General features: G+C 52.4%; 4 protein-coding genes across 4 annotated transcripts; 3 read left to right on the top strand and 1 right to left on the bottom strand.

Annotated features, from left to right (window-relative positions):
- Positions 1–1,625: 1,625 nt before the first annotated feature.
- Positions 1,626–7,057, top strand: N7539_008310 (transcriptional regulator SIN3; the record flags this gene model as incomplete). The annotated part of the gene is made up of 8 exons (XM_056937910.1): positions 1,626–1,729; positions 1,794–1,858; positions 1,968–2,590; positions 2,657–2,757; positions 2,835–3,531; positions 3,611–4,066; positions 4,188–6,308; positions 6,386–7,057. The coding sequence occupies 8 exons, from the start codon at positions 1,626–1,628 to the stop codon at positions 7,055–7,057; spliced, it is 4,839 nt and encodes a 1,612-aa protein (XP_056787002.1).
- A 2,105-nt stretch (positions 7,058–9,162) lies between these two features.
- coaT (acetyl-CoA hydrolase ACH1) lies at positions 9,163–11,011 on the top strand (the record flags this gene model as incomplete). The annotated part of the gene is made up of 3 exons (XM_056937909.1): positions 9,163–9,305; positions 9,423–9,663; positions 9,818–11,011. The coding sequence occupies 3 exons, from the start codon at positions 9,163–9,165 to the stop codon at positions 11,009–11,011; spliced, it is 1,578 nt and encodes a 525-aa protein (XP_056787001.1).
- A 790-nt stretch (positions 11,012–11,801) lies between these two features.
- Positions 11,802–12,305, bottom strand: N7539_008308 (uncharacterized protein; the record flags this gene model as incomplete). The annotated part of the gene is made up of 3 exons (XM_056937908.1): positions 11,802–11,841; positions 11,933–12,060; positions 12,213–12,305. The coding sequence occupies 3 exons, from the start codon at positions 12,303–12,305 to the stop codon at positions 11,802–11,804; spliced, it is 261 nt and encodes an 86-aa protein (XP_056787000.1).
- A 7,328-nt stretch (positions 12,306–19,633) lies between these two features.
- Positions 19,634–21,361, top strand: N7539_008307 (beta-glucosidase btgE; the record flags this gene model as incomplete). Its single annotated transcript, XM_056937907.1, has 1 exon — positions 19,634–21,361. One exon carries the CDS (start codon positions 19,634–19,636, stop codon positions 21,359–21,361), a length of 1,728 nt encoding a protein of 575 aa, XP_056786999.1.
- Between the last annotated feature and the right edge of the window lie 998 nt (positions 21,362–22,359).

Here is a 22,359-nt window from a genome sequence, read left to right as displayed (position 1 = left end):
CGTATGAAACTGAAACCCGGACGTCTGGAGCCCCATTTCGACTGCAGAGTCACAGGAATTCGGTATCAATAGTCCACACTGTATCTAACAATCCTTCGCCTTCGCCCGCCTCTTGCTCTTACATCTGAGTCACTCACTGAAACATTTGTAAAAAAAGGCACGAAGCAATTCTCGCAACCCAATCTGCTTCTCCACGGAAATAGAAGGCTATATCGACCCTCTTACCCCCGCAAGTCGAGCGGTGCTGCTCGCAGCATCAAGTCTCACCTTGTACGCTGACAGAAATCACATGCCAAATCGAAGCGGCATACAGGTGATCGCCTATATCGCTGAATTTCTCTGAACATTAGCTCGGACGAATTGAGCTAACGGGACACCTAGCGTGGAGAGACAGCATTGTATCGCTCAAGACAGATATATTTGTGAGACCTTCAGTGACCGAATCTGGAAAGTTTAGCAAGAGCAAGAGGCGTTGTGAGGCTCAACACAAGTTTGTCAACCAATCGGTGACTAGGTACACACGACCACGCCTTGATACACGCTAACGGATAATCTCGACTGGATTACTTTCAGAACGTTAGGTCCCCAATTGCTAGGAGACAAGACGGGACCTTCTTCACGCTTCAGGCAACGAAGCCCTCAAGCAGGCCATAACCACAGCCCGGCAATGCGAATGTAATGATGGTCCACGGTGAAGACGTCATGACATATGCTCTAAGGGGTGCTGATAGCTCAAGCTTTGCGACGTAGAGACGGGTACCTCGCTGTTCTCCATGAAGCTCGTCGACGTGGGTATTAGTCTAAATATTTGAATATCAAGCCATCAGCGCCAGATTTGAAAACTATGAGGATGGAGGTTTGACTTGAAAGCTCGTCCGGAAATTGGTGAGATTGGTAAAATTGGTGAAAGAATGCACTTTGAATGTCAGCTACCATGGCTGGACACATAGCTGGAAATTGGCTTGGATACTGGCTCGGTTTAGGGCTTGAGTCCCGTACCGGCTTTTGCCCAATTTGGGGAGGGAGGAAGCATTACCAAATGATCACGTGGTTTGATCAACAACGTACCGCCTAATTGACATAGGTTTTCTTCTGCCCGTCTTTTGGGTGATGACGAAGGCGGTCAAGATCAAGGTGTTTGTATTTTACTCAACCGTACCACCCTCCGATTACACAGATAGAGCACATTGCCATCATTACGGTGATGTTTCAAAATAATACCGCTGGGTATCGGATAATGGTAGGCCCGGCAGAGTAGACGTCCTGCCACACAGGGACTAGCGGGAGTCGGTCAGCAAAGCTCCACTGGAGAAGCCCGCGATCGGTCGCGCGCACTCTTTTATCGCTAGATCTCGTCGTCCTCAATCGTTTTTATCGCGGAGTACCGTTGATCTTTCAATTTTGACAGTCTTGGTCATGCTGTGATCCCAGCGCTCTCTGCGTGATATCTCCAAAGCGAGCGTCAGGAGCCCAAAAAACAAGACCCTGAAGCGACACCTGGAAGACCACCTCTTTGCGTCGGACGTTCGTCTTTCCCCTCACGCTGCCCCTTTCGTGCTCGACACATTCGACGATCGATCCTTGGTCTGCTCCATCGCGTACATACAATATTGAATGAGCTCGTCATGAACCCGGGGACTGATTCCTGGCATGCGTCGGCCGGTGGGCCACCAACGCATCCTGGCATGGACCAGATGAATCAACAGCCCCGACCAATGGGCTCCTTCAGGTAGGCCTCTGGGACACTGCGGCATAGTTCTTCCTGCTAATGCGATGCTTTGATGTCATAATAGTCAAACTCCGGGCCAACAAGGGCCAGCATCGCAATCCGCCGGTCCCGTTCTCCCTCCTCCAGGTGGTCAGCCAATTCCCAACGCGATCTCCACAACGGCCTGATAATGATTTGGAACATTTCGGCCCCATAACTTTATGTTACATGGACTGACATCTTCTGTACACACTGCCAGGCCCATATCACCCCGGCGGTCAATCGGGCCACTCTCTCCCCGGTCTTGCAGAGCTTAGCCAGAGTCATGGAGCGCCTCACCAACACTCACCATATGGACAGCATCCCGCAGGTCCATCCCATGGTGCCGGTCACTCTCTGCCAGGCATTGGCCAGGCCATGCCTCAGGCGTCTCCGCAGTCCATGAACCGAGAGCGTGAGCGGGACTCCCGTGAGCGTGAAATCCTAGAGCGACAGCGACAAGAAGAAATGGCGCACCGCGAGCGCGAGCAGATGGAGCGCCAGCAAATGGAACGCCAACGTGAACATCACACTGTTCAGAGTCACACTGGATCCATTCCTCTGCATCAGCCGGTCGCCTCCAAAGTCCCAAATTCCATCCACGGCCCGAATGGCCTTTTGTCTAACCTTGCTACAAATGCGCAGAATGGACCGCAACCCAACGTTCAAGGTGGAGGTGGACCGGGTGTCTTATTTGGTGGTCCTCAAATGCAACATGGAGAAGGAGCGCCAAGAGCTTACATGCATCCAGGCGGACCTCAAATGATGGGATATAACGGACAAGGACAACAGATCCCTGGGAATGTTGCGGCTTTGGCTCAGGGCCAACAGCCTATTCTCAATGTAAGTGGCCCGGAAAAATGAGACCATTTTCAAATCGCTTGTGCTCACGCGTTGTTTCTCGAACAGGATGCACTAAGCTACCTGGATCAAGTAAAAGTGCGCTTTGTCGATCAGCCTGATGTGTACAATCGCTTCTTGGACATAATGAAGGATTTCAAGAGCCAAGCGTAAGTGGTTACAGACACACGCATAAGACATGAAGCTTTTGTGAGTGCCCGGGTTAATCTAACAAGCAATGATGTAGTATCGACACGCCGGGTGTGATTCAGAGAGTGTCAACGTTGTTCAATGGCCACCCAGCCCTGATTCAAGGCTTCAATACTTTTCTGCCTCCCGGTTACCGCATTGAATGTGGAACCGAGGATAATCCAGATGCCATTCGTGTGACCACCCCGTCCGGAACGAACACTTTGAGCATGCCTCGAGCAAATCGTGCACTGGAAAGTTCAGGTGACCTTGGCCCTGCCGGAAGCATGAACAACCATCCTCCCCGTGCAGACTACTATGAGCAGACTCGGTCCGGCTGGCAGCCGACCCAACAGCAACTCCCACCACAACCGCCACAGGCGCATCAGCCTGGCGCCCCTGGCTCATATTCTCCTGGTTCGCGCTTGGTCGGACCGTCCGGCTTGTATCCGCAGGAAGGGCAGGCCCCTCCACAGGATCATCATTTCGGCTACCAGGGTCAAGAACCTCAAGGCCCATCAGCGCTGTCCCATCCCCAAGATCATCGTGGCGTTGCCCAACTGCAGGGTGCTGCAGCGTCTGCAGCATCTGGACTCGGGAGACCGTCGTTGATGACAGGATCTGGCCCTGGGGCAAACCAGGGCATCAGCAGTCTGGCTGGTGTGGGAGGCATGCTCCAGGGTGGTCACCCTGATCTTAACAAGCGGGGCCCCGTAGAATTCAACCATGCTATTAGTTACGTCAACAAGATAAAGGTGTGTCACCCTTGTTACTCCGTCTTCGCGCTGTCGCTCAAAATACTCCCCGCTTGCTAACATATCCTTTCATCCGCAGAATCGCTTCTCCTCGGCGCCTGAGATTTACAAGCAGTTCCTGGAGATTCTACAGACCTATCAACGCGAGTCAAAGCCTATCCAGGACGTGTATGCTCAGGTCACCCAACTCTTCAACACTGCCCCCGATTTGCTGGAAGATTTCAAGCAGTTCTTGCCTGAATCCGCAGCGCATGCTAAGCAACAAGCGCAAGCTCGTATGGCTGAAGAGGCAATTCCTACTTCAAACTTACGGGGGGAACCCGTGGGCCACCCCTCCTCTACGCCCAACAGAGACGTGAAAATGCCGCCTCTTGGCCAGTTTAATGTCAAAGACTCTGGCAAAGAGACCAAAAAGAGACGTGGAGGGCCGGGTGTCGGGCTATCATCTGTCTCTGGCCCATCTGGTGCTGACGCGACTCGTATACCAGAGGCTCGTGGCGGACCTCCAACGGGGTCTTTCACCAGTGGCAATAAGGTAAGTTTACCCGCAATGTCTCTCCTTGACGTCGATGGAGTGAGAGCGTGCAAACGTTGACTCACCTCACTCTCGTGTCACAATGTCAACTCTGAATCATTTGCTAAAGAGACATTCACAGCGGCCAAAGCATTACCACGGAAAGCCTTCAGGCTCCGACATTCCTAATGTCTCCCCAACTCTGATCCCAGCTCTTCCTGAACCGGTCCCCCCAAGTGTCATGACCACACCCAGCCAAGAGGAGATTGCCTTCTTCGACCGCGTCAAAAAATTCATCGCCAACAAGCAGGTGTTCAGTGATTTCTTGAAGCTTTGCAATCTGTACACCAACGACTTGATCGATCGCTTTGTGTTGGTCAAGCGCGCAGAAGGATTCATTGGCTCAAATGCGGAATTGATGAGCTGGTTTAAACGCTTCATGAATGTCGATGAGCCTGAGGATAAGACCATCGACCCCAAACCCCAATCGGAGGCTGGTGTTGTCAACCTTGCGCATTGCCGTTCCCTTGGACCGAGCTATCGTCTACTTCCAAAGCGCGAACGCCAAAAGCCTTGCAGCGGTCGTGATCAGCTTTGCCACGAGGTCCTGAACGACGAGTGGGCCTCTCACCCCACGTGGGCTTCGGAGGATTCAGGTTTCGTTGCCCACAGGAAGAACCAGTTCGAGGATGCTCTGCACCGTATTGAAGAAGATCGCCACGAATACGACCACCATATCGAGGCATGCACCCGGACTATTCAGCTAATTGAGCCAATCGTCCAGCAATTCTTGCACATGTCTGAGGTAGAGCGGGAGAACTTCAAACTCCCATCAGGCCTTGGTGGGCAAAGCGAGGCAATCTACCAGCGGGTGATCAAGAAAATCTATGATCGTAAACCCGGTGAAAGGATTATCGTCGCAATGTTCGAACGCCCGTGCCACGTGCTTCCGATTGTTCTTTATCGGCTGAAGCAGAAACTCGAAGAGTGGAAAGCCTGCCAGCGCGAATGGGACAAGGTTTGGCGTGAACAGATGCAACGAGCCTACTGGCGTAGCTTGGATCACCAAGCTATCGCGACTCGACAGACAGACAAGAAACAGTTCATTGCCAAGAACATCGCGGCTGATCTTCAGGCGAAGCTTGAGGAGACCCAAAGCAAGCGAAAAGGTGGCCTGAACCCCCCAAAACACCAATTGGATATGAAATTCTCGGACCTGGATGTCTTACTGGACACCACGCATCTTCTTTGTTTGTACATTGATCGCAGCACGACTGGATTCGGTGCAGACCCCTCTCGCCTCCTCAACTTTGTCAAGGATTTCATCCCTGTCTTCTTTGGACTCGATCGGGAAGCGTTCCACGAGTACATGGAGGAGCTGATGCTTAATGCCACACCCGCCGAAGAGTTAGAAGATCACTTTGAGGGTGATGATACTTCTACCGCCAGTCGCAAAGCGGTGAACACGCAAAAGCTGGATCTCTTGCGCGAGACATTGGAGCGCAAGGCGGCCCAGACCAATGGAACAGCTCATGATGATGAGACCGTGCCGCAGCCAACCGCGGCGTCTGCGCCTGTCTCCGCACAACTTGCTACACCAGATGTTCGCGCCACCTCTGCTGCTGTGTCCGATCCCGATGGTAGCTTTGACGTGGCTGAGTTGAAGTGGATGGAGCACCCTGGGCATGGCAACTTCAATTTGGAGCGTGAATACACGCTGAATGAGAAGTACAAGAAGACAGAACACCGGATGTATTGCAACCTGAATCTTCTTTGTCTTCTCCGCACCTTTGAGATTCTCTACTCGCGTCTGCTCCGTATCAAGGAGCAGGAAACAGAGGCGCGCGAACAGGTGCGCCGGGGTCTTATGCCCAAGCCCGCCCACGAGCTGTGCTTGATTGATCGATTCCCTGGAGACTTCTTCTACGATGTTAATCCCAAAGCCAATCTCTACAAGCAGATTGTGCGCATGTGCGAAGAGGTCATCCGCGGGGATATCGACCAGATCCATCTTGAAGAGACCCTTCGCCGTTTCTACATGCAGAGTGGATACTTACTGTACAACTTGGAGCGCATCTTCTCTTCTATCAGCAAGTATGTCGCCTCTGTGTTCACTGGAGATGCCAAAGATCGCACCTCCGACATTGCCAACTTGTTCTTCAAGGAACGCGAGAAGCAGGAGACCACCCACCACCAGGAGATGCAGTATCGTAAGCAAGTGGAACGGATGATCAAGGAAGGGAACATGTATCGTGTCATTTATGTGAGTCTTTCCCTCACCAGTCTGTCTTATCGTCGTGTCTATCTCATCGTATACTGATTCCTATTTTCCCCGTATAGTTCCCGTCTGATCGCCACGCCACCGTCCAGGTCATGACCAACGAAGACAACACCCTTGACAGCAGTGAGCTCAGCTCTGAAGATCGTTGGTCCTACTATGTGACCGCTTACTCCATGCGTGATCCCACTGAAGGAGTCTCATATTCCAAGATGCGCGTGCCTTTCTTGAAGCGTAACCTCCCCAACAAGCTGGATGAGGATGAGGAGTATGATCAATTTTATCGCCGCCTTCAGCACCATGACGGTTTGGTTATCCGCATCTGCGCCAATAATTACACCATTCTCTATCAACCACCTAGTCACGACTGGTTTTGGCGTTCCCGGGCTCCCATTCCAGACCCCGACGCCGACGCGGAGGCCGTCCAGGCTCAAGAAGAGGAGGACAACAAAGCAAAGGCTGCTGTGCGTGAAAAGCGTCGCGATCGCTTTGCCGAGAAATTCGTCAACAACCCCAAGTGGGCACGCGGATTGAGCAAGGATGAGGTCGACGAGGTGAATCAACGCTTCCGTTCCTGGGTCGATGGCAAACTCGAGAAGGAAGACAACACTGCACCTGCTAAGTCTGCCGAGCCTGCCGCTACCACCACTGGCGATGAAAAGGAAGAGCAGCCGGCTGAGCCTGCCGATACCGAGATGACGGATGCTCATCCTGCCGCCAGTTCCGAAACCTAGTAGGGCAACGGGTATCTTACGGCATCGGCACGAATACAGTGGGTTGGGGCCAGTATCTGAAACGCGACAAGGATACCTCTGTGTAGTTTGTGATTTGGACAGTTTGGATGGACTTGCATCTTGGGGAGCTTGATTTGGATTTCGCTGTGATGAATTGGTGAAATGGCGTCTTTTGACACGGTCCTATTTTCGTGAAATTTTTTGGACCTGTGATTTTCTCTCTTGCGTTTCTAAGTTTTCACATGAGGAAGTACTTATTCACCACGAATGCCTACGGGCTGTTGCTGTTTTGATAATTGATTTGAAGTTCGCATTTTGATTCCCCCCTTCATTCACTGTGTTCTAACGAGCGCTTTTCCGGAGGTGCATATTTGGGGATTTGGGCCAATCTTGTCATTTCTCATGCTTTGCTGTTCAAGGTCGTTTCAGTGTCATCCAGCAAACGAGCCTCCGGTAACTACTATGACGGTTTTCAGATGCTCTCTCATCTATCGACGTGCAAGGTACTGAAGCATGATGACCTGAATGGAAGATATGAGATTGGCGAGGCATGGATGTTATTCAGTTAAAAAGAATCCCAGATTTGAAATGTCACCATCACATTGAGATACGATCTAGCCTCGCTTTCAGTGGTATAAGTTGTGACTAGCAGGTGCCAGGTAATGGTGTAGCCCCTGACCCTTGACTCCGAACCCTAGCCGATGCGAACCCGAGATTGAGGCGGTGTCGTCCGTGTCGACCGTCATGTCAGGAACTGAACTTCCGTGTGGCCGAGCCCCAGTAGCCGAAACACCCCGAGACGGTTCGAAAGATCAGCCAGCCTGGGTCTCACGGCCCAGCTCCGGGGCTTAAGATTGTACACCCAGGGATCAATTGACGCCCTATGGGTTGTCCAGCTTTCCGAGAACGGACGGACACTTTGGCAAGACCATCGAGTGTGGTATTTACAAGGAGCTCATGATCACCCCGGACGATCAGGGTGGTGTTTCCAGTCCGCACTCTACCGTCTCTTAAGTGAATATCATGATACTGCTGAATAGGACGATTGACTAGTGAGACACAACTGGCCCAAGGTCCGGGCTAAGTGGATCACCCCGCAATCGCTGGCGATCTGGACTGGAGGCCTCTTTACTCTTTATGTACATGCACGGAAGATGCTACTTAGAACGGGTCCCTGAGGGAGTGTGGTGAATGTCGCTTTACCCAGTGAATATCTACAGGCTCGATGCTCGATGACCTGTATCCAGTGGTATGATGAGTAAAGACACCTGCAGCATCGCTATTGAGTTCACCTTCCGTTGCGAGGGAGTGTTGACTGTGTCTCTTTCGATATGAAAACTATGAGGCTGCAAGTGGTATGCTCACCGAGGAAATGCCGATGGCCACCGAGAGAATGCCGACATGACGTAATGATCCTCGTCAGAGATTGGCACTAGACCACATTCGGAGTGCTCTCGGAGCGTGTGGAAGGAAGACGATCCACGATCTATCGAAGAGTGCAAAGTTGTACACTGCATAGTCTACACTCTACACTCTACATTGGCAGTCGCTGGGATATTTGTCTCCACACGCCCCGTGTAGCTTACTTCAGCCATGAGTATGGACAGAAAGAGGGAGAAATCATGGTCGATTGACAATGGGGATGGAGACTGGAGCTGAGAGCTGGAACCACAATGTGGGCGGGCTGCCATACCCCGTTATACGCCTTGCGCATCACCAGAGATCCGTCCTGGGTGACAGACTCGAGCACGGATATCCATGATGCATACTCCCTTCCACCACCGGTCTCATCATGAATTTATGCGTCCGCATCTTGTCAAATGTCTGGTGGGTCCCCCTTTCCTCTCCACTTATTCCATACCTTGTGTGAACAATCGCTCGTGGGGTTGGAGACTGGCTCAAGGGTATTTTAACTCTTTGGCCTTCCCCAGCTATTCCGCGCATTTACTCTTCCAAAATTCTTAGTCCACCTACCAAGCTGAACAATTTTCATTCACCTCAGTGGACCTTCCCAGAGGGGCGTTCTTCTTGTCTCCCTTTGAAAGTATTCGAGTCCCGATTTCAGTTTCCATAGTCTCGACTTCCACGACTTCACCCAGCACAGCATGGCTGCCTCCGCTTTGCTCAAGAGCCGGATTCGCCGGCCATCCTACCTCAGCAAATTGGCCAAGGCTGAAGATTTGATTGACCTCTTTCCCCATGGCTCATATATCGGCTGGTCCGGTTTCACGGGCGTGGGCTACCCCAAGTAAGTCGTTACTGAAAGGATTGATCTCTCGAAGGACGAAATGGGTACTTTGGAGGGTCGAGATGACATCACAACCTTGTTACGGTTGAGGAACTGATCACGCATGTCATCGACTAGGATGGTCCCCACTGCTCTCGCCGACCACGTCGAGAAGAACAATCTGGAGGGTCAATTGAAGTATACCCTTTTTGTCGGTGCCTCATCTGGCGCCGAAACTGAGAGTCGATGGGCGCGTCTGAACATGATCGAGCGCCGGAGTCCGCATCAAGTCGGAAAGGAAATTGCCAAGGGGATCAACAATGGCCAGATCAAATTCTTTGATAAACATCTGAGCATGTTTCCGTCAGATTTGGTATATGTAAGTGCTATCGATACTGGGGACAGCTCCTTCGAAAAAAAAAAAGAAAGAAAGAAAGAAAGAAAGAAAGAAAGAAGATAAAAAACAGAGAAAACGTGAAAGCTCGGAATCACTGACGTGCAGTGCTCCGCATTCCGGGGCCGGGCGGAAGTAGGGTTACTACACACTTGATAAACCGAAGAACAAGATCGACGTGGCTGTTATCGAGGCGTCTGCGATTACTGAGAATGGTGGCATTATCCCGGGTGCCTCGGTCGGTGCATCCCCCGAATTGATTCAAATGGCGGACAAGGTCATTATCGAAGTGAATACGGCTAGTCCGTCATTTGAGGGCCTTCATGATATCGTCGGCTCCGACTTGCCACCTGGTCGCAAGCCATACCTGGTCATGGCACCTGAGGACCGTATCGGAACACCCTACATCCCCATTGACCCAGAGAAGGTCGTCGCCGTGGTGGAATCCACGTATCCCGATCAGACTCAGCCGAACGCGCCCGAAGACGCCGCGTCTCAGGCAATTGCGGCCAATTTGATTGAGTTCCTCAAGCATGAGGTACGACACGGCCGTCTCCCCAAGAATCTCCTGCCTATCCAGTCTGGAATTGGCAACATTGCCAATGCAGTCATTGGTGGTCTCAGCAAGGGCGGCGCCGACTTTACCAATCTGAAGGTCTGGACCGAGGTGCTGCAGGACTCCTTCCTCGATCTCTTTGATAGCGGCAACCTGGACTTTGCCACTGCAACCTCGATTCGATTCTCTCCTGATGGATTCAAGCGCTTCTACGACAACTGGGAGCGTTACGCAGGGAAGCTTCTCCTGCGCTCGCAACAGGTCTCCAACTCTCCTGAGATCATCCGTCGTCTGGGTGTCATCGGCATGAACACCCCGGTGGAGGTGGACATCTACGCCCACGCCAATAGTACTTGCGTGATGGGTTCACGCATGCTGAATGGCCTTGGTGGCTCAGCTGATTTCCTGCGCAACTCCAAGTACAGCATCATGCACACCCCGTCCACACGGCCCAGCAAGACCGATCCCACTGGTGTCAGCTGCATCGTTCCCTTCGCGACCCACATTGACCAGACCGAACATGATCTGGATGTGATTGTCACCGAACAGGGTTTGGCAGATGTGCGAGGCTTGTCACCTCGGGAGCGTGCTCGCGTGATCATCAAGAAGTGTGCTCATCCCGATTATCAACCCATTCTGACGGACTACCTGGATCGGGCCGAGTTTGAGTGTTTGAAGAAGGGCATGGGTCATGAACCTCACTTGCTGTTCCAGGCCTTCAAGATGCACCAAAATTTGCAGGAGAAAGGTACCATGAAGATTGACTCTTGGGAGTAATTGATGTCTTTGGTGATCTGTGAGGGGTCAGTTTCAATTTTGGATAATTGATCTTCTTGTCTCCTGAGCTTGGGTGATACTCAGGATTTGCTTTTCTTGGCCTTTTATTTTATTTTTTTATTTTTTTTTTTTTGGGACAGCGGTGTCCGAAATTTACATACCATCGGTCTTGACTTGAACTGTTCGATACAGCACGTGGGAAGTACAAAGTAGGTTCGAAGATCTGTCTTACTTTACATTGAATTCAGTCGTTTTTGTCAGCTATCCACTCACCAGCTTCCTTCTCCCAAAGATTCGTCAACCAATTCACCCCACGTCCAAAGTCATAGCTCTATACAGCCGTCCACGCGGGGGCCGTCCACCGATGGTTCGCATTATTCATCACCCCCGCGCGCCCTCGGATATGACCGTAGAGGAGGTAGATTGTTTGCAAAGGCCACGCGCAGCCAACTCCACGAAGCTGACGACAACAGGTGAAGAGCGTTCCTGGTGGAGTAATTCAAGGTTGGAAAACATTGTACAATTTTTTGAAAGAGAAAAACAATGATAACATCAATACGCCATCGCTACCGCAAGTCACACGTCAAATCATTTGCATCTCCATGCACTCGACACCAGCTTCACATCAAACATATGAAGGAATGGCCAACACCTCTCGGAATTTTGTCCAGTCGATCATGCTCTCGAGCTTGGAACGGAAAATGACTGGAATCTTCTCTAAGCCCTCCGCCAACTGGAGAGGCATTGTTGTTGCAGGTCGATCCTTTAGTTCATGTTGTCGGGGCTTATCTCAAGCAGTTGTAGGTGGGTGATAATTTGCCCCGATGAATCTGGAGAGATCCAAACCCCAGAACGGTCAGCTTCAGTTACTCTAGTCTGCAAGGTGTGGTATTGAGAGAAAGTCTTTGCATCCCGACTGACCTGTTCCAGATTGATCCCAGCAGTCCTGTCTGAGACTCTCCGGACTTCCGACGCGCCCAGCCTTGCTCGACATTGTAGGATTTGACATCTTGAAGGCCGGCGAAGAGACCTCGTCCGGCGGTAGCGTGCTGTTTTGGAGAGGAACGATGTTAGGCTGTGCAGGTGGATGGGAGGAGAAAGATCCAACAGAGGATATGTATGGAATGGAAGGTCGCGGTGGGATATCGAATGGTGAAATCCTTCTTGAGTGGGGAGGCTAAAGGTGAAAGATGCGACTTACCCGATGAGTCTCCTTGTTACGAATCCAGTAATCAGCACCGTAGTCGTTTTGAAGACGGGCGGATTTGGAGGTCTGATCTTGTGCCGAGCCCATGGTGAGGAGTGTGTGACTTGGAGCAGAAGATGCTGTTTGTAGAAGGTGTGGTTGCTTTGGACTTTGGTAATGAGCTTTTGAGGCTTGATGAATCTGAGGAGTTAGCAAGGGTAGGCTGTCGGACTCGCAGCCCTTTCTTATACGTGAGTGCTGGATGGCACTGCTGGGAAGAATCCCTTGTCGTCGCGAGGTCCCGGCATCTTTGCATCCGAATCTTCCCTACGGATCATGGCCAAGTCATGGGCGAACATGTTGTTTGATCCTGGGGGTATACAGTTGGGATGGGTGGGAATTCGATAAGTTAGTACGAGGATCTGACACCATGTCGAATGGTCGTCCTCTCTCTACCGATGGAGTACCCTCCAATGCTTGGCTAGCTCGCCGGGTCAGAAGGTCTACACCAAGTACCGGGGGCTTTACTTGGACGGCCGTCATCCTTCGGCCGAAGCGTGACCGCTCGGATCGGGTGGTACCACGCTTTCTGACATTCGGAACTGACAACTTGGTTCGGTCATCATTGCACGAAGGTAGTGACCAGCCACAGTGCGGAGAGTCTTTTCCACAGCAAGCGAGTTCCGGTTCACAGTTCCCAATAGTGAATCAGGCCATAGCCAGCCTTGGGTAGGTAGTGGTACATGCATCCAGCTGCCCTGTGGCTGGAGTCCTTCCGAGAGCGTGATCTTGATGACATGTCTCTACCATTGATCAATTACTACCTAGTCCCTGGGATCTGGCCCTGGGTGAGGAGATACTCCTCACCGTCTCACAGAATCAAGCATGCCGGACATCCCACATAGCCATCTACCAATCTACAGGTCCAGTCGCTGGCTGGTGCATATCACAGGTTGTGTATCACAGGTTGTGTAATATGTGCGATCCACGTCAAGGTGAAATCAAGTCAGAGCATGTTCGAAGGAGCCCCAATGGTCACCCACGTGAACTGGGGCAACCGTAATCCCAGTGGACGCACAGTCCAAGTCGTGGCATGTTCCACTGCACAGATCGAACCACCCCGGAAGGAAAAGGTACGACTCGAGATCATGCCGAGAGCCGGCTGGTCTACGATAACGCTGGGCATTTATCGGAGGCGACCGAGTGTGGCGCCGGATCTTTGTTTGTTTGTTTTTTTTTTTTTTTTTTTTTTTTCGCGTGAGTGACGTTTGGAAGGAATTTTGACTCGACAAGGGGAAACGGGGAAGACTACCTAAGGTACCTACTTAGTAGTGTCCGTAGCGAACAAAAGCTGGCGTACCAGTGTGGTACGATTCATTGCGTTATTGACTCGCACTGATTTGGTAGATTGAGATCTCTCTTCTCGGAATAGTCATTGTTCACTCGGGTGGTAGGATATCGCTCTTCAAGCAAGGTCTAGTAAAGGAGCTGATGGGTAAGATATCTGGGAGCACACTTGACGACTGCAGGTATCTTTCCAGGAACGATTTGATTTGATCTACTCACGTGGAACATGAGGTCGAAAAGAACAAATATCCTGTTGATCAACAGTTCCAGTTCACTTTCCGCGCGACTCGGCCTGTGCAGCCTGACTGATATAGAAGATGGCCGAGGCACCATCACTTGTCGTCGATCAAGGACAGTACGTATCCTTGCGCGATATGATGCGATCGCGAGGAATCATCCGTCGCCGTGTCCAAACCCATGGCAATCCGCACGATTTCAGCTTGCATACATCATACATAGACCAGAGCTGAGAGAGGGGACATGAGGGTGAGATTACCACAGAGGAGACTGCATTGAGCGGCGGAAGCAGACTCACATGCCATACAAACAGTTAGGATCGAAGCAGCGATCACAAGTCCATCGTGTGAGTCTGCCTGAATTTTATGGTCTTCACCCAAGCTGCTCTCCTGATCAAAGTTGATTCCTGGCGCGCCTAGACGGAATATAGTAGTAGTAGTAGTAGAGTATTCTTGTTTCTGCTAAGGGGAGAGGCGTTCTGCCATAGCGGTGTAGAACACACAAAACACGTGACTTGTAGACTCGCGCCTTAGCTTTTATGGCGTCGACCCTAGCCTATGATTGGCTAGACGTCACGGATCTGGCTACGATGCTGGCGAGCCTAGTGTAAACCTGGCTGCGATGCTGCCTACGATGCTGGTTACGATGTTGGCTGCGATACTAGTGTGAATCTGCTTGCGATGCTGGCTGCGGATCTCGCTGCGATGCTGGTGTAATTCTGGCTACGTTACTGGTGTAAATTCAGCTGCGATACTGGCTCGATGTTCACTATGTACAGATTTCAGAACGTTGTTGTGGCCTCTGACGAGGCACATTTTCAATCCTAAGACCACTTTGGTCCTAGGATGGCTAGTAGTAGTGAGTTTCCACCCCCAGAATTGCAACGACCGCGCAAGGTCGAGCTGATCTGGGCTGGACCGTTTGGTTCTATTTTTGACCCGTCATCTCGGGTGTGGCAGTTACAGACTGCGCCACCAACGGTTTTCATCCATGCAAGAATATAATCATCTTCTGTTGTTGTTTGTGTTTTCTTCCCCGTTTAGACATCTATTCGAGGGCTGAGTATGCCACTCCGCAGCTATGTACCATAGCATGGAGAAATGGGTGCCGCGCTTAACAAGTACTTCTCGTTGTAGGGATTTCGACCTGGTTTGATTGGATAATACGTGCGTGGGGACAAGTCCCCGTATTCAGCTGACGATGCTCGCAGTATGATCATGGAGCAAGTAAATACAACTAGTCTACTCACGAGTCACCAGTAAATTGAGGAAAAGGCCAAGTCTCAAATGAGTGCAGGTCAAGGGCAAGGGCAGCCTTCAAGCCATGTCGATGTGTGAAAGACTCACATCTGAGGCCCGAGGGTCCGAGACTGCCTGGATAACGGAGGGCCTAGGGCAATAGGTCGCATTCTTTTTGAAAGTCTACCAGGGGCCCCAGGAACGGATTGCCGATGGGAATCCACAGCGTGACGATGCAGCTAGCTGGTCTCAGGCTCTCCTGCTGGATTGGAAGTGACGGGGGCATAGGGAGGATGATTAAAGAAGTAATCTCGACGCATGTCACATGAGCCGTGTAGAACGACTAGATTTGTTCAGCAATGAGAGTTCGAATGATTCCAGATTTGGAAGACACCCGATAGATAAGATATCCACGGAGACAGACGAAGTCACGGTTCAATATCTGACTGTTCAGTATGTGATTGAATACACCTGACTCGGTCCACGAAGGTATCCGCCTGCCTTTTGCTTCTGGTTCTGGCCTGCTGTGGCGGACTCTACCGTGAAAGGTTTATCTGCATCATCACTGGAAGGTACCGACTCTACCGAGGATTTCGAAAATCATCTGAAATAGCGTAACATATTGGTGACATTCGTCGACGTGTCATGATCAATGAAAGACCGAGAAATACCCGCTGTTATTGTCTTGAAGGTCTCGACTTTGCCGGTTGTCGATTGGGTCTTACAGGGCTGTGGATTGCCGTGCGCATCCATTTCTTTTACATGTAGAGAATTCCTAGTGTTGCATAACGTCCCCTCTGGTAGCGACCTCAGACGTACGAAACTACCTCACCGATGCCCGGGCTATTTTTATATATAAATATGTGAAAATGGTAGGGTAGGAATCGGACCACATGATATACTGTAATCGAGAAATTTAGAATGATTACCTCATCCATTGCGAAGTCCCGTCGCGACTTCCAAACATTGCAAGCTCTCCATCTATCTCGGCTTCAACTGAAAGGACCTGACGCTGCTGAATGATCAGTTGATCATTTGTGGCCGGGGGGGGGGGATGGGAGCGTTGTTGATCAGATTCATGTACAGTGTAGGTTTTCTCAGATGCCCGCCTCGAATAGTCCATGGATGCAGCCGCAGATGTATATTTGGACAGACGCCATGCAGGTGGCGAGGGTCAAAGAGAATCGGCAAGGTTGGAAGACCTAATATCGAATATTGAGTGAGCCATCAACATGACCATAAAGTTTGCATGTCTAGTGGAATGAGCATAGAATCGACCTTGCAGATTCCCTGGGGCTGGATCCCAAATATCTCCACGAATCTCACAAGTCAGAATCACCACTCCCCTTCTACTCCATGACGGTTGACTGTTCCTGGTGGCTACGTCCACCTTGCTCAGCATGGAGATCTCGATCTCTTCTCGATTCATCCCGAGCTTTTGATCGGTCGGGAGGGGGGCAAGCGTGTTTGAGAATGCTGCCCGCCGACCTAACCGGCCACGAATGGAGATCGACATGGCGGAAATGAGATATGCTGTAGGCCCAATCATCGCCGAAGTGGAACGCTCCACTGAAGCTGCCACTGGACTCCATTTGGGTCAGGAGTCGCTCCACATGGCGCGTTCAACCGGATTTTCTGTGGGTGAGGGACCCGCCGGGAGGAGCGAACTTGCGAAGTGCAAGTTGGAAACACTGAAAGCAGGGAGCAAGTGTCGAACGACGGTATCTATACAAGAATACGGTACAATCACAAGGTCTCTTGCAAGAACGTGAAGCTTGAACTTCGCATGAGGCCTGACAGATCCGACGAGGAGAAACTGCGACAATTTGTGTGTTGTGAGTTGTCAAAGACTTGTTTACCGAGGAGAAGGGGGTTGAACTACTGATTAAGAGATAATTTACAATTGTGGACGTGACGTGCCTCTGTCATCAATGGAATCTACGGATTTCAATATTCTACAATATGTAATCTTTGGTTCTATCCTGAATTACTGATACACCCCAGCCGAGTCCCGAGTCCCGAGTCCCGACAACCCAACACCGCATCATTTCTCAGGTCTTTCACACGTGGTGCCCAGCGGTACTTCCTCCCAAGGGGCAAGGGGCAACGGGCACCGGGCACCGGGTACCGGGCACCGGGCAACGGTGTGTCGTACACTTTGCTCCCCCGTCTGATCCATTGCCCCCTTTGGATCCCCTCCAGCCCTTCAAGAACCGATAATTGCGCATCGGCGCCTGAGCATCGAATCTGCCTAAGACCAGGCAAGGGGCTCCAGCTGGGAACCAGTTCGACTCTGGTAGTGAACCGCTGGTCTTTGAGTTGCATACTTGTCTCCTGAACTCTATGGTTGTTGGTGCACTCGTTGCCCAAACTGGAGACTTGCCCATTCGGACACTGAGCCGAGTCGGCCCGGCTGTGGCCCCCGAGGGGATGATGACGGACAAGGCTGGGGAATCCGGTTTGGGATGGTCAATGGTTAAAGTCAGAAACACGTCAATAGTTTAGTTCAGATGAGTGACGTTGGTGGACTACTTGACTCTGTATATAGTTCTATACACTTGGACAGTCCTTACAGCGTACAAACTTTGAAACTACAGTCTACAGTACATAGACAAGAAAATTGGCTCTTGGGCAAATGCAGCACAGGTCCCACACGATCCATGTATTGAGGGTGATCTTCATCGTGTAGGTGTAGCCTGCGGAGACTCTCTTGACCTTCTAGCCCTTTTGTCAAACTTTGACTCGAGTCTAAGAGTTGGTCTTCTGGACAGAATAGTCCATAGTCTATAGTCCATAGTCAATTACTCATGGTGGTGGTGGTGGTGGTAGTAGTAGTAGTAGTAGTAGTAGTAGTAGTAGTAGTAGTAGTAGTAGTAGTAGTACTAGTAGTACAACTGACTACAAGACTAGGAAATCTGCACTCTGCAGTCAATTTGAGTGGATGATCATGTGGCAGTTTCAATCACGAGAAGGTGTTGATCTATTGCTTGGTGAATGTAGACCGTTGCCACAGACCGTATGTCTCAGAAGCGGAGGAACAATGTCCTCTCAGGTATGGTACGCTTAATGTTGTGACCTCAATTTGAAGCCCCGGAGATCGGTCGTCCCCAACGATACTGGAATGGTTGATAGAACAGAAAATTCGCTTCCCTATTATTGCTTTCTCTCATTTCTTGCAAGAGGCGTCATGCCTACAAATAGCATGCGTCTGAGAGTGCAGCTTCACAGGAAGAAGCTGGACTCCACTGCTCTGTACCTTACGCTCACTTGGAGGTCAGTAGGAGTTAAAACGCAACTCAGTCTACATTGCATTCAGACGTCTTCTGTCAACTGGTCAGTCTCCTCGGCTTCGATGGCCGTGTGACCGGCCCCTCGGAAGTGTGGAGACGTGGTCGTCTCGCAATTTTAAATGATTCAGTTGCGGTCTGGAACGCGGCCGAAGGGAACCACACTCTGTGGAAGGAATGGAAGCTACGCCTGTCAGTTGATTCTTGAATACGACTTCCACGTCGACTCTTCTTGAGATTACTATTTATGTAGTAGTGACTTGAGTTATTTACTGGTGACTGCTTACGATATACTGACTACGGTGCTCGACCCAGTGACCCAGTGACCTTGTTATATCGAGTCCCATGGATCTTGTCCGTCTTGGGTGCACTTCATTTGCCCTTTCGCGCCTGGCCGCACCGTGCGGGCCAATCCAGAGTCTCGACTCCGGGCGCTCAGGGGTAATTTGCATCTGGCCAATGAGCTCCCTGTGGTGCCTGAGCACGGAACCTCGATCCTAACCTCCTTTGGGTCAAGCTCATTGGATGTCGCAACCAACCAGAGACGAGGCCCCTGCAATCGGTGGAGTCCCTCCGAGTGTCCAGCCGGCGGAGGACCTCCGCGGTACCTGCGTCTGTAGGGCCCCGTCTGCAGGAGGCTCGGTATCCCCCGGGTATGGCGAAGAAACCATGTCTCACGGTCTGGCTGGTTTTGGATGATGATACGCTTCCTCTTTGGGAGGTCGACGATCGGCTTCGAGGAGAAGTTTGGGTGGTGATGTCTCAGTCACGGACTCACGAGCCCCTCGCCTCACGGCCATCTGCGCGCATCCTTTCCCACAGCCTCTCTCTCGGTGCCCCCTCACGTCCATGGCGATATCCCCTGTCCCGTTCATCCCGTACCGTCCGCTGCACGCAGTCCGTCAACTCAGGGACACCGTCCAGCCGGCGCTTGTGCCCACCACCACCACCAACCCACCCCGGTGCTTTGCCCCCACCTTTTTCTCTTCTTCCCGACTGGAGATTCGACCGGTTCAAAAGAGTGTGACGAGTCTTTGGTCTCTCAGTCTCTCAGTCGCGTCTCTTTCTGCACTCCCCCCTGTTCCCACAAAAAGGTCTAACGTGCCCACTAGCTTCCCCTTTCCCACCTTTTCCCTCCTCTTCAAAACCCACGTTCCCTGCTCCTCGCCCATTCCCCCCCCCTCCCTCCTTCTACTCCTCCTCCTCCACACCTTTCCCTTCTTCGGAAACTCTCTCTCACCTTCATTGACCACCGCTTCACTCGTTCAGCGGGCATTCCTTCGTACCTTACCTTTTCCGGGTGAATCGTTCTCGCAATTCTACCACCATGAAGGGTTCCATCTTCGCGGCCGCCGCCCTCGTCGGCTCCGCCATGGCCGACGCTGGCATGCACCGTCGCCATGAGGCGATCCACAACCGCCGTCACGCCTCCAGCAGCGTTGCGGTGTCTCCTTCTTCCTTGATCCCCGGTCCCGAGGAGACCTGCGGCTGCAGCACCAAGGTCGTCACCGTCTGGGGTTCGCCCACCTTGGTGCCCGAGCCCACTGCCGAGTCCACCACCACCAGCACCAGCACGCTGCACTCAACCAGCACGGCGACGCAGACCGTGACTGTGACCCCCTCGGTCGAGCCGGTCCAGAAGTCGACCTCTGCGACCCCCGTGGCCACTCTGCCCACCCCCGGTGTCACCAGCTTCTCTTCCACCGGTGTCTACACCATCCCAGCCACCACCCTCACCGTGACCGACACCACCACCGTGTGCGGTGCCACCACCACCGAGGTGCCCAGCGGTACTCACACCATCGGGGGTGTCACCACCATCGTGGAGACCAGCACCGTCATCACCTGCCCCTATGCTACCGTCAAGCCCAGCGGCACCACCGTGACCAGCGTTGTGGAGATGACCACCTACACTTGCCCCGCCGCCGGTACCTACACCGTCGTCCCCGGCACTGTCACCTCGGTGCCCACCAGCACCGTCCTGGTCTACCCTACCCCCCAGACCATCACCCCCGGCACCTACACCCAGCCCGCCAGCGTGGTGACGGTCACCCGCACTGACTACACCTACGTCTGCCCCTTCGCCACCGGTCTCGCCAGCACTACTGCTCCCGCCGCGACTGTCCCCGTTGTCGCAGCCACCACCACTGCCGTCTCCGTCCCCGTCCCCGCGGTCAGCTCCGCTCCTTCCGTTGTCAGCTCTTCTCCCTCGGTCGCCAGCTCTTCTCCCGCCCCCGCCAGCACGGGGTCCAGCAGCAGCTCCGGCGTCACCGGTGCGGGTCAGTACGGTATGACCTTCTCCCCGTACACCAGCAGCGGTGGCTGCATGCCCCAGGCCGATATCTTCAACAACCTCAAGGTCATCCAGAGCAAGGGTTTCAACCTCGTCCGCGTCTACTCCACCGACTGCAATGGTCTTGAGTACATTGGCTCTGCCTGCAAGGAGCTCGGTCTCAAGATGATGATGGGTGTCTTCATCGGCAGCGGCGGTATCTCCGCTGCCCAGGAGCAGGTCGACGCCATTGCCAAGTGGGCCCAGTGGGAGATGGTCGAGCTCATCGTTGTGGGTAACGAGGCTATCTCGTCCGGTGCCTGCTCTGCCTCGGACCTCGCCAGCTTCGTTTCTTCCAGCAAGGGTACCTTCCAGGCCGCCGGTTACTCTGGCCGGGTCACCACCACCGAGCCCATCAACATCTGGCAGCAGTATGGCAAGTCCACCCTCTGCAGTGTTGTTGACATTGTCGGTGCCAACATCCACCCCTTCTTCAACGCCGATGTCACGGCCGAGAAGGCCGGTGAGTTCGCCCTCGCCGAGCTGAAGGAGCTCGAGGCCATCTGTGGCAAGGATGTCATCAACTGCGAGACCGGCTGGCCCAACGCCGGTGACGCCAACGGTGCCGCTGTTCCCGGCACTGCCCAGCAGGAGGCTGCCATCAAGTCCATTGTCTCCGCCATTGGCTCCAAGTCCGTCTTCTTCTCCTATGCCGATGACGCCTGGAAGCAGCCCGGTGCTTTCAACGTTGAGCAGCACTGGGGCTGTGCCTCCGTCTTCTAAGTGAAGGTGACCGTGCGACACTCTGCGGAATATAATCCCTCCCCCTTGCCATTGTTCTGAGAAAAGAAAAATCCCGTCTCCCTTCCCCTCATGTACAGGAGGTGTCATGACGGGTACCGTCACCGACGTGCTCGTCCGTTCAAGGTGCTGATGGGGTTACTCTTGGGAAGTGACGCCGATGTCTGCGATGGGTGTCGGGCATGGAAGTCTCGTCTTCCCATTCTGGATTCTGTTGCCCGTGAAATATCTTTTTGGGGGGTTTTTTTCTTCTGCACAATCAAGGGGAGTCCTTTATAAGCCTATGCCTTCTTTCTCTTCACTTCTCTTGTCTATTATATTTGAGAATCTCACGTTGGTAGATATATACCTTTCCTCCATGTCTTCTTCCTCTTCAAGCCTGTTGCCTCCTTCACCTGGTTTACTTTCATAGCGTGTTAACTGTATTGTCTCGTCGATGGCATTTTCCCTTTTTACAGTAAGGGTCAGTGCGTAGCCCGGCCGTTGAGTCGATCAGATGTCCAGATATCCGTCGGACATAGACGAATGCGTGACATCCATCCAAACTCCCAAAGTCTCACATACCAGCAAGTCTGTACGACGAACGGGCTATTCGAAATGGGATGATGAGCCTACCTTATCCGCTCACCTCTCAGAAGCATTCGCCACCAGGCATGCAGTAATCCTCGCCATCGAACGGATCCTCAGACACTAACACATACCCAGCACAACAGACCCGTCGACCCAGGTGACTCAAGACCAAAACTCCACGAGCAGAACTCATGGCCCCGTCCACCCTTTCCATGCCCGACATGGCCATATCCTTTCCCATGATCTCGACCAAATCCAACCCCACCGAACCATAGCACCGGAGCACGTAACTTTCCACATAGGTACACCATCTCCATCCTGCTTGATCGTCTGCCTGGGCTGTTCGAGAGGATGCAGACCTCCCGCGCCGCTCGTTCTTGACGGAACTTGTGCGCGCGTCCGCGAGGCTG

This window comes from Penicillium diatomitis (genome assembly GCF_028827545.1).
Source record: "Penicillium diatomitis strain IBT 30728 chromosome Unknown utg000012l_segment0_segment0, whole genome shotgun sequence".
Lineage (NCBI taxonomy): Eukaryota > Fungi > Ascomycota > Eurotiomycetes > Eurotiales > Aspergillaceae > Penicillium > Penicillium diatomitis.
This window is presented reverse-complemented; position numbering and strand designations above follow the sequence as displayed.